Source organism: Pelodiscus sinensis, chromosome 9, assembly GCF_049634645.1.
Source record: "Pelodiscus sinensis isolate JC-2024 chromosome 9, ASM4963464v1, whole genome shotgun sequence".
Classification (NCBI taxonomy): domain Eukaryota; kingdom Metazoa; phylum Chordata; order Testudines; family Trionychidae; genus Pelodiscus; species Pelodiscus sinensis.
In genome coordinates, this window is record NC_134719.1 from 38,489,455 (window position 1) to 38,506,801 (window position 17,347).

General features: G+C 40.9%; 1 protein-coding gene across 1 annotated transcript in view; it reads left to right on the forward strand.

Moving 5' to 3' along the window:
- The window catches only part of PLPPR4 (phospholipid phosphatase related 4), a 59,993-nt gene that overhangs the window by 21,057 nt on the left and 21,589 nt on the right, over positions 1-17,347 (forward strand). Inside the window, exon 2 of the mRNA XM_006119840.4 lies at positions 9,310-9,495. Coding sequence (XP_006119902.1) covers positions 9,310-9,495 — 186 coding nt within the window. The remainder of the gene's footprint in view (positions 1-9,309; positions 9,496-17,347) is intronic.

Genomic DNA, 17,347 nt, shown 5'->3' on the forward strand with positions numbered 1-17,347 from the left:
GAGAGAGAAAGAGACTATAAGCTGGCTACTAGGAAAATCTCAAAAACAGTGCACTGGCACTCACCATTCAGAGTAGACCTCAGACCACAGCAGCTTCCAGTCCTCCTGTCCTGACCCAAGTTATGTCTAGGGTCGCCAGGTATCCAGTTTTGAACCAGACAGTCCAGTATTTGAGCTTTCTGTTCAGGAAACAAATTGAGAAAATAGAAATGAGAAAATAGAAATGTCTGATATTCTCTAAATAAGATGTCATGTAGATTGTGATGTAATGTCAAATGTGTCTGGTATTTTTGTTGAAACCATCTGGCAACCCTAACTATGTCTCTTGTTCCCTACTTTGCGGAGATGGGGTAGAAGGACAGGAAGAGGAAGAGAGGAGGAAAAGTGTGTGTGTGTGTGTGTGTGTGTGTGTGTGTGTGTGTGTGTGTGTGTGTGTGTGTGTGTAACAGAAAGAGACTATGAAAGCTGGATGCTGAGGAAATCTCAGAAAGAGGGTACTGTCTCTAAGAAATGCAGACAGACAATCTCATACACTCAGGAGTGCTCTGAGTCTGAGACAATCACTGTTTGAATTAGAGGAGGTGGACGGGCTTCTAAAGGCCCTTCCCTCAGACTTGCAGCACGGACCACTGGACCCGAAATTCAACCAATCACTGGGTACAAATGATGAATAACAAGCTGGCCTCCCTCTTTCCTGTTGTGTGGAGATGGGTTACAGAGGTAGGGGGACACTCTGACATGAGTGTCCCTTCTCCTTCCAGGCTGTGCACAGCCAGCCAGCCAGCAGCCACGGCAAGAGGGAGCAACATGGGGGGAGGACACCTGAACACACACGGCCGGCTGTGAAGCTCTGCTTATCAGCAAGCCTGCTTCCTGCCAGAGATTGTGATCCACCTGGAGAGTCTCCAGGGCTGACCTGTCAATTGCGACTGGTTGGTGACCACTGAGCTAAAGGTTTATTGATTTAAAAAAAGAAAGAAAGGATCAGAGTTAAAACTGTTAAAGGAATCCAATACACATACCAATTGCAAAATTATTGGTGCAAGCTGGTAGCAGAGGTGGAATCATCTTCTGTTTTAAATCAGCTCTCCAAAGTGCATCCTCTGTTAGGATGGGTTACAAGTCCTTGAAAGCTTTAGTTCATAGTAAAGATCCTCCAGAGGTGAGGAGCTGGACTGAAGACAAATGGAGAAACCTGGGCCCTTTTTATATCCTAGGCCGTGTGTAGGGAATCCCATTGTCTTCACTGTATAAAAGTATGTCCCAAGATGGAGTTTGGCACATGAGAGTCACCTGTTCCTGCATGACTCAGTCCTTTTTTTAGGGAGCAACCATCATTCCCATGCTGATGTGTGTTACACCTTGGTTCGGTGATGTGGTGGAAGCCTCAAGGGTTAAAGCCGATTACCTAGTGAAAACTACTGGATGATGGTGTAAAACAAATGATCTTTATTATGTGGAATGATTCTTTTATCAAAACCAACAATTAGAAAATGGTCTTTTTAACTAACAATTGCCTAATGCTTTTACAGGGTAGAAAACTTGAACACAACTATACCTAACTGATTACAATTCCTAGATTACAATTTACTTATATTAAATCACTGTCTCTAATTTGCTTAACAAAAATACAAAAACAAAGACAATATAATGATAATAAAAACTCTGTCTAAAGCCAGCCTCTCTGTGGTTATTTTAGGGCAGCTGGTGGAGTTAGTCATAAATCTACTTTTACAACTTAACAACTCCTGGGCTTCTATTTCCAACACTTATACTTAACCTAAATACAACACTACTACACTACACAAAATTATACGATTAACACAGTGTGGTTAACAGAACTTAGATACACTTTACAGAAATACACAGTGAAATTAACACAATATAACTATTAATTAAACCAATAACTAATACATTTAAGAAGCAATACTTACAAATCCAGCAACGATAACAACACAAAGATACGTTAGAACTCGGAGCATGCTCAGGACTCATGCACCCCTATATTTGACTCGAAGGGTGGGGAGGCAGCCTCAGGGTGATCAATCCTTTAGCCGGGCAAAAAAAAAAAAAAAAAAAGACACATGCCATCAATACACGGAACCTCCATCGAACAAAGGGGTTGAGGGTCTTTTATAACATAACCTGATATCCGGTACCTTATTAGGGTTAGTTCCTTGGCCGGGCCTGATAGGCTGGTAATGAGGTAACGTGAAATACTGCCCTATAGGATTTTTCATGATGCCCGCCTGATGGCCTCGTGGACAGTGCTGGGTGTGGGCATGGTCAGTGAGCATGGCAGTTGCATCTTATCTCCCTATGCCTACCTCCCTGCTTTCAAGGACTGGTCAAGAGAGTCTTATTTCTCTCTTGCAGCTTGTGTTCTATTTTTTCATGCTCACCTCCCTGTTCTATGATGCCTACAAGGCCAAATCCCGTTTTACAGAAAGCTGCATTGTGCTCCCCATGCTTCTCTGAGTATCTCACAGTCTGAGTTTTCTGTGAGGGGCCTTGTGTGGCAGGATGGGCTATACGCGAAGGCCATGGACAGAAAAAGCCTGCTTTCCAACAATGTGAACATTAACAGAGAGGCTCATTAGATGTGTATTGTCACCACCCAGGGTACATTGTTAGCCAAGTACTTCTATTCACTAGATTAACAGCCCTTTCACAACAGCCTCCTGTTGATATCTCCCGGAAGCAAACATATGCAATACAAATATATCGACAATACTCATATTTTCAAATACAACAATGATACATCCATATGAGCAGTTTAAACAGAATAAGAGAATCATAAGCTTTTCATGGACATCTTAATTGGCCCACTTTTATAAGATTTGTACAAACACATAATAGTGGTTGCAACAATGATTTGTATATTCATAACACAATTCCATAATGTCACAACACCCCAGAATGTATTAGACTTTTTGGCACCTGCATTCCAGTGTTAACTCATACTCAATCTGTGCTCCACTGTCACCTCCAAATTCTTTTCAGCAATATTACACTAGCTAGTTATTCCCATTTTGTAACAGTGCATTTGATTTTTCCTTCCTAAATTAAGTAATTTGCACCTCTTTATTTAATTTCATTTTTATTGATTTCACCAATTCTCCAATTTGGCAAAGTCATTTTGAATTCTTATCCTCTCTTCCAAAGTGTTTGCAACCTCTTCCCTGTAAATGTTAAATGCTTACTTGTCAGGTCATTAATGAAAATATTGATTGGTAACAGACTCAGGACTGACACCCTCTGAGATTTCTACTAGACATTCAGTGCAGAGTGACTGGTGCCTGACATTTTCCCTTCCCATGCATTCAAAACTATGAATAGATAAGTTTACAACAACCTCTCGAAGGAGCTTCCACCAGATCTGGGGCCACTTCCACAAGGATTAGGTCTTGCTGACTAATTAGGGTCCTATGTTTTGAACTACATTATGCAACACAAAGGAGCATTTGACCTTTATTCATCTCCTGAAAATATTTGCATATATGTTTACCCCTTGTTAAGCTTTTTTAGGGGATTACATGATAGGGCTAGGTCTCCTACAATATAAATAATAATTATCATAATAATGAATAATACAAATCTTCGATTTAAGAAAGCCTCCTCATTAGAGTAGGGAGAAAAAGGTGTGTGGGGGGAGAGAGGGCGGGTTCATGAAAATGTGGCCAAAAATGGGCAATATTTGAAGTTTCGTAATTAGGTCTTCTCCTAACTGTGCTGTCTGTGGTCCTAATACAAGGTCCTTTGAAACCAATGGGAATCTTTCCACTGATTTCACTAGGCTTGGATCAGCTTTTCTGTTTCCAAAGGTAAATTATAATCCAAAACAGAAGTTAGAAGTCAGATATTTCTTAAATTGCCTGAACATGTGAGAATATGAAGACTCATTAGCCCGGGTATTTTGGTTTTCTTTTTTTATTCCAATTAGAAACAAGAAAAGTAATTTCTATTTAGTAATTAAAACAATGCACATTATTACCATCTTATTATGTCTGACATGTTAGGGTGTCAGAAACTAATGCCTGAAATTACAACCCTAATCCAGCCCTAAGCAGAATTCTCAATAAATATTCATATTTTAAAACAGCCATTTATAATTTTTAGAATATTGAATAAACACTTGTCTTTCTTTTGCCTTTTTAAAGACACATTTTATGTTTACCTTGTGAAAAAAAGATATGAAAATGGTCTTGTCCTTGAGAACAAGATGTTGTATGGGACATGACAGAGTATATTGCAAATTGTCTATAAAAGTATTCATTAGCATTTCTGAGAAATTATTGTAGGGGTTATTATGCCTTTAGAGTTCTTTTTGTTTTTGGGGAGGACATGGTTATATTCAGAAAGAATATGGTAAACATAGAAGTGAAAAGCACAGTGGGGGGGGAGGGGGGGGGAGGGTCCTGTCCTTTGCTGAGGTTCCTAAGCATCACTGTTAAATGTTGGTGTTTCCTGGATTTTGTACTGTAATTAGTAATAATGAAACTGCAGATAACATTTGAAAATAAAAGGTATTCAAATTAATTCATTATATGACTATTTAAAATATTTTGCATTTAAAAATAGCTCAATCTCACCATATAAATGCAATTTCTATAGCTGGGAATCAGTCAGAAAGGAAATATGGATTGTGGGTAAGGTACTGCCCTAAAACTCAAGAAATCTGGGTTCCACTCTAGCATGGTCTGGAGCAAACCAAATAATCTCTTTGTGCCTCAACTCCTCTTCTGTAAGCAGTAGAATGATTATTCCTTTGCCTCCCATGCCAATTTAGCTCTTGGAAGCAAGGACTGTCTCTAATTATGTGGTTTATGCAGTACCTACCACAATGTGGGCTCTGATTTCAGTTGACACTCTTAGGTCCCACTGTAATGCAAATAATAATAATGATTTTTATGTCAGATTTTACAGTTGCATAAACAGTGTTATATGGTATCAGTGAAATCAGACTGTGTATAGACCCAGGTTACTATTTAGCCACAACAGAGGGGCTGCACTGGCCATGGGTTTTCCAGGTTTCTGAGTTTTCCAGTGGGAGGGGCTAACATGTATGCTGCACCATTCCACCAAATGGTTCTCTCTCAAGCTGCTCCTTCTGCAAACCTGAACAACTCTGGGTTGAGTGGAATAAGGGGATATTACCTCACTATGACCCTTCTTCCTCCCATCCCATCTGCAGTTATTTGTGCACCCAGAAGCAATCTCAGTGATCCCCTGAGCACAGGGACTGTGACTGTCCCTTAAGCTCTTTGTTCTTTGCATTACCATGCAATCATACTGAGGGCACATCTTCACTCACTGTGCCGGAGATCAACGTTCTAGCATTCAATTTAGTGGGTCTAGTTTAGATCTGTAAATCGAATACTGATGGCAGCTCCAGCCAGTGCCTGTACTCCTTGCAGTCATGAGGAGTAACAAAGCTGACAGGAGCGTTTTCTCCCATCGTCCTCCCACCTTGGGAACATCTCCAAGCTCAGCTGACTCCATCTACATATTCTCTGTATCACCCATAGTTGGAGTTGTATACTTTAAGCTGACCCCCAGGTCTAGTGCAGACTTGACCTGAGTCACTGCATATGCCTGGCTGTCACTGAAGTCAAATGGAGTTATCTGGAGTGCGTAGTCTGAGATGGAACTTAAATAATTCATCTAGCTAAAGAACTTTGGTGTTTCCAATGATAGCAAAAATAATAAAATTCAAAAATTGGATGCATTTACTATTTATTTAAGTAAATCTAATAGATTTATTGTGTTATATTCAAGACACTCTTGGAAATGCCAACTCTTTGCTTTTTCTTCGGGATGTCAATTCACATTCCTTTCCTATGCAATCAGAATGAGCCTAAAACTGAAATTACAACATAATGACCTGACACCAGAGAGCAAGTCATGCAAAGTTATTCCTTAGACTACCTTCAGCACACTTTTCATAGCAATAATTTTGAAGATAAGCTAAACTCTGCAGCTCTTTACAGGGCTGCTGACTGAAGATGGGGAAAAAATGGGTGGCAGTCCCTAGACCCAATAATTTAAAAGGGCCTAGGATTCCTGGCCAGTGTCATGACAACCAGAGGAGCATCAGTGGATGGAGCCATAGGCCCTTTACCTCACTGCTGAAGCCCTGTGCAGTGTGGGCAGCACTGAAGACCCCCAGCCCTCCCCCTTTCACTAAAGGCCCAGCTCCCTCCAGGGCCCCCTGAGTTGGACCCTTTCTATCTTATCTTGGGGCCCACCAACTCTGGCTCTTTGTACTATAGCACTCAAGGCTATTCTGATATTTTCAGAAACCAAGCTCCATTATAAAGAATATTTCAGCAGAGTCCATCTAACAGCCTCTTTCATTCCACACCTAAAATTATATTTTCTTTTAAAAAAGCCTTCACCTAAAAAAAAAAAAAAGAAAAGAAAAGAAATTAAAGTTTGGAAATGGCCAGTTAGTGGACCCAGACGGTTTTCCACGGCCCTTTACAAACATTATCATTCATTATCTTGTCACGTGATACACATCACACACTAAATCTTTACTTTGTTTTACTCTACAATGGATATGTATAATTTTGTCTTTATCCATTTTTATCAAATGTACATTGAAGATTTCAAAAGCAGCATAATCCAGTGATGCATTAAGTTCTGAAGGAAAATTCCATTTTTTCCACAGGATGATGTGTTGCCATGGAAGAATATTTTCTGCCAGGGAAATAGAATAATTCATGTTTGGTGCTATGAAATATCTTCATTGAATGGTGCAGTAGCTATAGTCTATGTAGACCTTGCAAGTTTGCATTTTTAGCTATATTAAGGACTAAAGAAAAAGCAAATGTAACAGTTTAGTGTATGAGTGTCTACCATTTGAGCTAACGGCCAAATGCTCTCAGCTAAGGCATTAGAGCAAACTCATTCTCTATCTCTGTAAGTGCCACTACATGGGACAGTGAACTTCACCCAATAGGCATGTAGGTTACACATGCACACTCCTAGAAGTGTGCTTTTGCCTGCTTGCCATTGCCACAACTTCCCACATACTCTATCTGCAAAAGAAGACCCTCTCGTAGAATCGGTGCTTTCAGAAGCTCATGGAGAGCCTGGGTGAAGTTTCCCTCATAAGTCTAACTTTTCTCCTTAATAAATTAATAAAACTAATTTGTAAGGGATAAAAATCACTAAACATCTAGATGATAAAGAAGCTATGACCTATAATAATCAATGCTTTCTATAGGAATAAATCCTGCCAGACAAAATTAATTGTTTTTTTAATAGAAAAAAAAATCCTTTACCCAAAATGAATAGGAGAAGGCAATTAAATAGATAGCTTAAAGTAAAGCATTGCATACAGTTTTTCATTAAACCTTCCTTAGAAATTGAATTCAAATTGGCTAGTGTATATACACTATCATGTGAATTGAAAACTGGCTGAAGGACCCTAAACAAAAGGCAAGAGTAAACAGGAAGCTGTTGTACTTCCGGGTCAAGTGTGAAATCTAGTCTGGTTGAAGAGCTGATAAAATATATGCAAGAAGAGCAAAGGCATTTGACATTTTTGATGAATAAGTCAGGCAAGCAATAAACAGAAACAATGCCATGCGATTTAGCTGAACAATCATTCACTATAAATAGAAAATATTACTTTATTAACAACCCATATAGTGGTATACAAATGTGTAATCTTTTTGTCAAACAATTATGAATCAGAAATGAAGCCCTAATCCTGCAACAGTGCACCTGTATATTGTAATCCTTGGGGCTCCACGCATGTGTAAAGGTAATCCTGAATTCACTATATAGGGCACGTCTAGACTACACGCGGCTTCAAAGAACATATGCAAATTCGGCTTGAATTTGCATATCTTCTTCCATTTTTTTTCCCAGAAGAGGCTTTTCCAATATTTGGCCTGTCTACACAGGGACAAATATCAGAAAAAAAAATCCTCTTTCAAAAGCCCTTTTATTCCTCCTAAAAGGAGGTTTACAAGGGGCTTTTGAAAGAGGGGGGGTTTCCGATATTTGAGCCCATATAAATGGGCCAAATATTGGAAAAGCCTCTTCCCGGGAAAAAAACCCAGAAGATATGCAAATTTGAGCCACATTTGCATATCTTCTTTCAGAAGCCTCGTGTAATGTAGACTTGCCTGTGATTTAGGTTTGGAGCCTACATTTGAAAATATCAACATGTTCATGAATGTCTCACAGATGAAAAAAGCTAAATTGTTTGGGAAATAAGATTGCCACAAATAGTTTTACCAGCTCAACTGACTAAAGGCTTATATGGGAATATTCAGCTATTATCACAGAAGTATGGGAAACTGAATTACAGGCAGTCCCCGGGTTACATGGATCCGACTTACATCGGATCTCTACTTACAAACGGGGTGAGGCAACCCCGCACTAGCTGCTTCCCCCCAGCAGACCAGGGAGACGCAGAGTGGCTTTTCTCAGCAGACACCTCAGCTTGAGAATAAAGGACTGAGGGAAGTGAGGTGTGGGAGAAAAAAACTGAGCTCTGGAGAAATGTTTGGCTAGAGTTTCCCCTACAATATGTACCAGTTCCGACTTACATACAAATTCAACTTAAGAACAAACCTACAGTCCCTATCTTGTATGTAACCTGGGGACTGCCTGTATTTAAAAGTAATAAAACAGATATAATAAGGAGCAATGAAGTGTTAAAAAGAATAGCATTAGTTAGATGGTATGTCAGGAAAGACAGCTGTAGAACCCCATTCCTTGTGGTATTTACAATTATATGGGACAATTATACTATACGGACTATGGACACATACTACAGAACACAGTCCAGTATTAATGGAGGAATGGGCTAGGTCCAATTTTTTAAAGATATTTAGGTGTTTAACTCTTATTGATTTCAGTGGAGTTAGGTGTCTAAGTACTTTTAAAAATGTGGGCCTTAATGACTAAACAGAACTTACTATCTCTAATGTCTATAATTCTATGAATTGTAGCTCTGAAACTCTAGAAATCCATCCATCACTTCTTATGAAGTAGTGATTCATTCATTTGAGAAGCATTTCAATGCCAGTAATGAATTTACTTGTATACAACTAACTGTATTTGAGTAAATTATGCAATTCTAGGCTAATTAAAATAGTTGACTCTGCTAGCTGGAACTTCTGCAACATCAGAAACATCACATTTTATGGAAATGAAGCCTTTTAAACTTTCTATTGTGTTACTAATAGATTTTGTTGCTTTTGCAAAAAAAAATATGATAGGGTTGTTAGGGTTTTTAGGTTTAATATTACAAAGAATAACAATGAATTGTTTTTCTTTCCTTCCCAGTTGCCCATACTGGCATCTTCTGTTGTTAGTCTCTATTTTCTTGAACTTACTGATGTCTTCAAGCCAGTTCACTCTGGATTCAGCTGCTATGACAGGAGTCTCAGTATGCCATACATTGAACCTACACAAGAGGCTGTTCCTTTTCTGATGTTGCTTAGTTTGACTTTTGCTGGACCTGCAATCACGGTAAGTTACAGGATTATTCCCTTGCCTCCCCTAAAAAACGATTTTGGAGAACATCTTCAGTTGGTGTAAATCAACATGGCTCCAGTTTTAACACATGGTTTTTAATGTTTCCATAACAAATGTTAATGGTGCACCAAATTTACAACTGAAAAAATGTGGGTTTTTTTATATCATTGATTTTTAATAGCGGTTAGGTTTCTAAGTCTCTTGGACAATTTTGCAAATTTTCACCCCATTTCCCTACATAGTATAGTTAAGAAATAAAAATAAAATATTCGTTGTATTGAAATTAACAGTGGAATTTCTCTCTCTCACACACACAAGTCCTGTGGGAATTCTGCAATTTTATTATGGCTCAAATGCAACAACTGCAGAATTCCCCCAGTATCAGCACAACACAAATTAAATGTTCAATTATCTTAAAAAGCTGATAGTACATAAGCAAATTTCCTTCTTAATTGTTTATATTGAGATACCAATGGGATATGTAGAGTCAGACCAAAGTTATTATGGAAGACATTCTTAAATCTAAATTCATTTTGTTCTGTCCTTTTCACTCAAACTTTAAATACCTTTTCACATGTGCTAACATTTTTGTCAAGTAAATGTTTCTGTGGTTACAGAGCCAGAGCCAAATATTGCTTTCAGTTACTGTCAAGCAATCTGAAATTCCAATGAACACTCACTGTACATATTTCTCTGAGTATAAAGACAACAAATTGTAGCCTACTACATTTGTATATAGTTTGGTAACAGCAGAAAGTTTCTACAGAGTGAAAAAAATTATCTTAAAATATCTCCTAGGAGCACACAAGTAACTTATGATTGAGATTCACCCCTTCCTGAGAAGCTGGGCTTTGTGCAGAGAATACCTTGCTGCAGGTATGGGATGAAAAGCAGGCTGTGTATGGCTGTTCATTCAGTGCATCTCCAGGCCTTCTCCACAGTGTTTTTGACCATTCATTTGTATAAACTGAAATCCCACTGACTATCCATTGACTAACAAACAACTCCATAATACTGGCTTAATTAAAATGAGCATATAGTTTCATCTGTAACACACAGCAATAATACACAATAATACACAGGAGAGATTGTGGAGTTCCAGCCATGCCCTTCTTGCTATGGGCATGAATGTTAGAGGCTGCTGCATGGATCTTCTGCCCCATGTGAACATTACACTATGTAACTCACTGTGCTGTGTTTGTACAGGACCTTTCATAGTCCTGATAATGAGAAATATCAGGAATGCAGGATTTTTATTTTTTTATTTTTTTATTTTTTTTGGCAAATGGAGATGTCAAATTACATTCAGCAATGGCTCACCTGCAGTTTTGGATATAAGAGACCGGTTTCTTCAATAAGCAAATATTGATCATGACACTGTGGTTATTTATTATTCTTTCCAAAACTGTCTTGGAGTCTCTAATTTATCAGCTATTGGACAGGCAAGAAAAACTAGTTCAGTGATTCACCTAAAGGGAGAACAAATGTTAACAGAACAGAACCTTCCCGTAGAGCAGTGGTCCCCAACCTCTGGAGGTTGCCGGGTGCCAGGGGGCGTGGCAGTTCGCCCGCCGGGCGCCAAGGGGCAGGGCCCCCCATAACAGCGTGCCCGGGGCCGGTGTCCCCCCCTCTCCAAGTGCTGCGCGCCTGGGGCCGTAGCTCCCCCCCTCCAGGTGCCGCACGCCCGGGGCCGGCGCCTCCTTCAAGCACCACACACCCAGAGCGCGGGCGGCCAATTTGCGGCGCTCCCGGGGCCAGCGCTCACCGTTCGCCATGCGCCCAGGGCCAGGCCATACATACGCCATGTGCCCAGGGCCAGGCCAGCCCCGAGCACTTGGCAGGCGCACACGAATGCTCCTGCGGGCGCCATGTTGGGGAGCACTGCCATAGAGCACTTAAATGTCAGTGTATGAGAAATATAGTAAATGAAATCAAATGTTTTATCTTTACTAGTATAATAACTCTCCTGGAATTACAATGTGAAGTTAAAATAGAATGTGAAGACATTATTTTGATGTACACTTGGAGTGCTGTCCACACCACTTTACTGGAGCACTCATTTGCTCATTTAACTGTGCATTTAGATGTAATATTTAGATATTACAATGCTATGGCTTCCTCTAGTACAGGGAGGCAGGCAGGACTCCTGGCACATCCATCCCTGTTCATAGCTCCATTGAGTTTAACCAATGATTAATTCATTCCTTTGTGCTATATCAGACAGTCTGAAATTGTGAAACCTCTAAAATGCAGCATCGCATATAGAGAAATCCTGCCTATTGAAGTCGATGCCCAAACTCCCATGGAGATCAGTGGAGTCAAAATTTCACCTTATTAGGTTTTAGATCAGGGCTGGGCAAAATACAGCATGTGGGCTGGATCCGGCCCACCAAGACACCAGATCCAGTACGGGGCCATAGTTGAGACACTCAGGCAGGCACTCTGCTTGCCCTACCCACCCCTGCATGCTGCTCAGAAAAACAGCTTTGAGGCCATTTGTGTTTCACAGCTGTGAGCCGGGAAGGGGAAGTGGGAGAGGCTTCTGCTGCCCCTGCCCCGAAGCACAATCCCATTGTCTGGTTTCTAACCAATGGGAGCTGCCTGTTTGAAAAACAGGCGGCATGTGACACCCTCCCCCCCCCCCCCAGGCTCTTATTCACAGATGCACGTAGCTCTTGAAGCATGGGGGGGGGTGGAGTGGGCAGGCAGGCAGGCAGGGATGCTGCCTGTGAAAGTGCTGGGCAGATGGCTGGGAGTCACCCAGTAAGTCTTCCAGGCAGACCCTGCCTCTGTCACCCCAGCCTCTCCCTTCCCACATCCCTCTGCCCCCCCTTTTCTGTCCCCCATCCCACATAAGCCAAACCCTCTGCTCTCCTCCTGAACCCATGTCCCCTCCAAGACCCTGTACCCCAATCCCATGCTCTAGGACATAACACAAACTCTTGCACACTCTCCTGTACTCCAGTCCAGGTCACACCTGCCTCTTTCACCCAAACTCTCTCCCAGACCTCACATACCCTCCTGCAACCCAGTGCCTTACCCTAAGTGCCTTTCTACACCCAACCTCCATCCCAGACCCCACAATTTCTCTATTAATATCATGAAAGAGTGTGGTCCTTGACCACTTTCCAAAATCTTGGAGTCCCCCCCCCATCAAAAATTGAGAGAGGGGTATGGCACTCTGGTTAATATTTCTGTCACTACTTACTCTTCAGGTATCCTGCCTTTTTTAACTCAATGTGCAGCTCAATGAATGACAACGTTTCTTGAAAGTGACCTCTGTGGACCCTGTGTATGCACTGGGAGAACTTTGCTATATACAGCCATTTTCATAAACTGGGGGGAAGATCATCTACATTCTTTATCATTCTTGAGCAGCTGCTCCTCCCTTGCTTATAGTTCCTTCTACCTCACCAAGAAATTCGTCCACAGCATCATTCATCTTGCTGTGCACTTAATTTCATTAATGCCAGTCTAAGCATTTCCAAACCCCCTAAAAGTCATGTGACTGACTTAAAAATCACGAGTTTTTTTTTTTAAATTAAAGTCCTTTTAGTACTGGACCATTTAGCAGTTACATTTGCAAGGTTCTCTTCACAACAATAAAGCTAGAAACTTACGACAGGTATTTAAAAGACTGGAAGCTAAGATTCTCGTAATACAGGTAGGACCTCCCTAGTCTGAGCCCTTTGGACCTGAGCAGTTCTGAACCATTGAGTTTGCTGGACCGGGGGGGACAAGGCACCGGACTTTCCACACCATTCACCTTGGCCTGTAGCTCTGCCAGGGCTGCGCTCCCACCTGGGAATGAGGCTATCCCTGCCGCACTGGGGGCACCAGGACCAGCTGTCTCTAGCCTGGTCAGGGCCGCACTCCCTGCTGCCTCCAGTGTGGATGGGGCTGCGCTCCCTACTCTGCCAGTTTGGCCACGACTATGCTTCTGGGCACTGGCCCCGCTGCCTGAAGCCCAAGCAGGGCTGCACTCCCCACCACCAGCCCAGTTGCTGAACCTGACCAGCTGGAGCACTTTGATCCAGCAATATCTATGGTCCAGTATGTTGCCAGACCAGAGAGTCCCAGATTTTAGAAGTTTAACCTATATGATTTCAGAAGCAAGGGCTTTAAGAAAAATATTAAATGTCATAGGAAATATGAAATTTCAAATATGCAACACTTGTGATAAAAACAAGATATTGGCAATGCTGCAGTTTATGTGATCATTTTGGACATATTCTCTATTGTCTAAACAAAATCCAAAAGGTTTTCCTTTGGCAAACAGATTGGCTGGGTTTTTTTCTAATTCTGTCAGAATGGATTTTTATACAGGCATCGACAGGGAACAACTACAGGAGTCATACTGAAATAAGAGAGGCTCAAGGACTGTGGTCAGATGCAGTCTTGGCATAAGTGAACTTCATTGATTTCAGTGGATTTATACCAGTACTGACTATTAACAGACACTTTCAATGGAGGTAATACCTGTCCTGAGAGCACTTCTAGCCTGAATGGAAGACCCATGGTATATTAGGAATTATTATGTCTTTTTTGACACTAGATCCCTAGTGTAGATGTGTGGGCAGAGTTGGCACCGGGGGTGATATCAGGGGTGGGTTCCTCGATGATTTTGATGGAGATGTGTTGCGTGGTTACTGGAAATAATTTATTTGAGGTTAGGGGATTGTCTGTATGTGAGGAATGGCCTTTATCCCAAAGCTTCTGAGAGTGAGGGGTAATTTTCCAGGATAGGTTGTAGATTATTGATAATGCATTGGAGGGGTTTAAGTTGTGGACTGTAGGTGATGACAAGTGGAATTCTGTTGTTTTCTCTTTTGGGCCTGTCTTGAAGTAGTTTATGTCTGGGTACTTTTTTGGCTCTGTCAATTTGTTTTTTCACTTCCCTGAGTGGGTATTTAAGTTTTAAGAATGCTCTATATAGATCCTGTAGGTGTTTGTCTCTGTCTGTGGAATTGGAGCAAATCCAATTGTATCTTAGAGTTTGGCTACCCACAATAGATTGAGAAATATGTCCAGGATGGAAGCTAGAGGCATGAAGGTAAGTGTAGCAGTTGGTAGGTTTCCAGTATAGAATGGTGGAAATGTGTCCATCATGTAATTATAGTGTAGTGTCAGGGAAGTGGATCTCTTGTGTGGATTGATCCAGGCTAAGGTTGATGGTGGGATGGAAGCAGTTGAAATCCCTGTGAAATTCTTTAAGAGTCTCTTTCCCGTGGGTCCATATGATGAAAATGTCATCAATGTAGCATAAGCAGAGTAAGGGTGCTAGCGGGTGAGAGCTGAGAAAATGTTGTTCAAAGTCAGCCATAAGAACGTTGGCATATTGTGGTGCCACATGGGTGCCCATGACTGTATCTGACTTGAAGATACAAATTGTCTCCAAATCGGAAGTAGTTGTGGGTGTACAAAGTCGTAGAGCTCTGTAACCAGGTGTGCAGTGTTGTCATTGGGGATGGTGTTCCTGATAGCCTGTAATCCGTCTTCATGTGGAATGTTGGTGTAAAGAGCATCTATGTCCATGGTGGCCAAGGTAGTATTTTCAGGAAGATTACTGATGTTTTATAGTTTCCTCAGGAAGTTAGTGGTGTCTCGAAGATAGCTAGGAGTGCTGGTAGCATAGGGTCTGAGGAGAGAGTCAATATAGCCAGATAATCCTGTTGTAAGTGTGCCTATGCTTGAGATGATGGGTTGTCTGGGATTTCCAGTTTGTGTATCTTGGGTAGCAGATAGAAAACTCCTGGTCGGAGGTAAGGATGGGTTAGTTTAAATTTGGTGCTAAGCAGCATCAGGGAGCTTCATGAGCAGTTGTTTCAGGGTTTTTTTTAATATTCTTTAGTGGGATCACAGGAGAGAGGCTTGTAGAATATGGTGCCGTCCTCCAACTCGACATTATTTTGAAATAAAGGATTGTAGTGTTATTTCGGAATAACATCAATTATTTCGAAAACGCTGCTGTATAGATGAACTCTAAAAGACATATGCATTGTACATGCATCGCAGCTAGGTAATCGTTCATTTTTCAAAACGATCTTGCTGACTTTAATAGTGAAACTACTGACGCCATTTTCTCCGTACTTGGCTTGTCTATAATTTTCTGAATATTTTTAGTCTTTTTTGATACTTAAATACTAAGCCAAATTTGAAGAAAATAAGTGCAGAAGCTTCAAAGTTATAACCATTAATTATCAGCAAGCTTTAAAAATGCCTTAATTTACATATACTAATAAGGACATGCAACAGTACATTTCCTGGTACCAAAATGCATACTGAGCTTGTATTAATAATAGAAACTAATGTCAATGGTGCACAGAAATCGGTTCTTGCTCACTGGTGCCTGTGAATTATGGAACTAGAGACTTAACTTTTTTGCATTTATTTTCTTTCCTTTAAATAAAGAAGTTAGATGCACAACAAAATCTACTCATGCAAAATTCAAGTTGCACAGTTACGAATTTTGTGTGTACATTTTCATTAATTTTCCAAGGAATCATATCATACAAAAGATTCAATATGTAAGATAGAGTTGCCAACCTTCTAGGATTGGCCAAGATTCTCCCAGAGTCTTCCAGTGACTACTGAAAGAAATCCTGGGGATTTTAATAGGACATTTTAAGAAAATGTCATTTTGTTATGCTGGGGAAAAAAAATCTGGAATAGCTTCAATCAGAGTTGGCAACCCTAATATAAAATGAAGTAAAAAGTACCATGAGAAGGACTTCAGTAATGTAAGAAACAATTTTCAGAAGCCTAAGAGATCTATACATGACTTACTATATTACAGGAGAAACAGGAACTCAATATCGTGTAAAATCCCTCATATACAAAATCACAATGATGCAAAATTTAATATTTTTAAAGATTGTTGCTAAGAAAAAGGGAAAAGGCAGAAGAAAAGAAATCCCTTTTGAAACCCCAATCTCAATCCCTATCCAAAAGCCTGGAAACCATGGATGTTAAATTGTGGTTATCTAGTTAATCATGCAATCGATACACTTTGTATCAACTATGTGATTAGTCGATAAGGACCGTGCTACAGAGCCACAGCGCGGGTAGCTCCAGGAGCTGGTGCAGTTCTGGGAGCCACCCACACTGTGGCTCTGCATTTTAAATGTAGTAAGAGCTGCTGGGTTCTTATTACATTTAAAATGCAAAGGTGCAGCATCTTGGACCAGTCCCAGCTCGCTCTGAGTCCAGCAGCCCCTGTTCGCAGTGGCCATATCTGTCTGCCATGAACAGGGTTTGCTGGAGAGCAGTGGCCCTTTTCACCGGGGGCCCAGACAGGCTGCTGCCAGAATAGCCTCTGCCGATAGTGAGCCTCGGCCCACCACGAGCAGAGGCTGCTTCACAGCAACCTCTTCTATCACCCACTATTTCCTGATAGGGCTTTTAAGCCAGCTCCCCTCAGAACCATCTCCTGTTTCTCCCTCCTTCACCTCCCCCACTACCTCCGATAGAGGCAATGGGAGGTGGGGAGAGCAAGTAGTCGATACTCCAGTTGACTACCCGATAAGCATCGACTAGTCAACTACTTGCTAACATCTCTATCAGAAATATAGAAATAGAACAGGAATTAGTTTGTTTATGTTATGTGGTGAGAAATTCACTTACTTTATCCCATGTTTACTTGTTTGGAGCATGCATTAGGGCTATTTCCTTTTCAATACATAGTCTTTACCACAGTTCTATTATCCAATCTTTTACTTTCCCAAGCTGTATTCTTCCATTTAAATCACATTAGTTCTTATTCACTATTAGTTCCATTAAACAGTAGCAGTTTTTAACTGGCTTATTTGCAACCCTGAGGTTCCTCCCAAAATTACTATACTTGGTG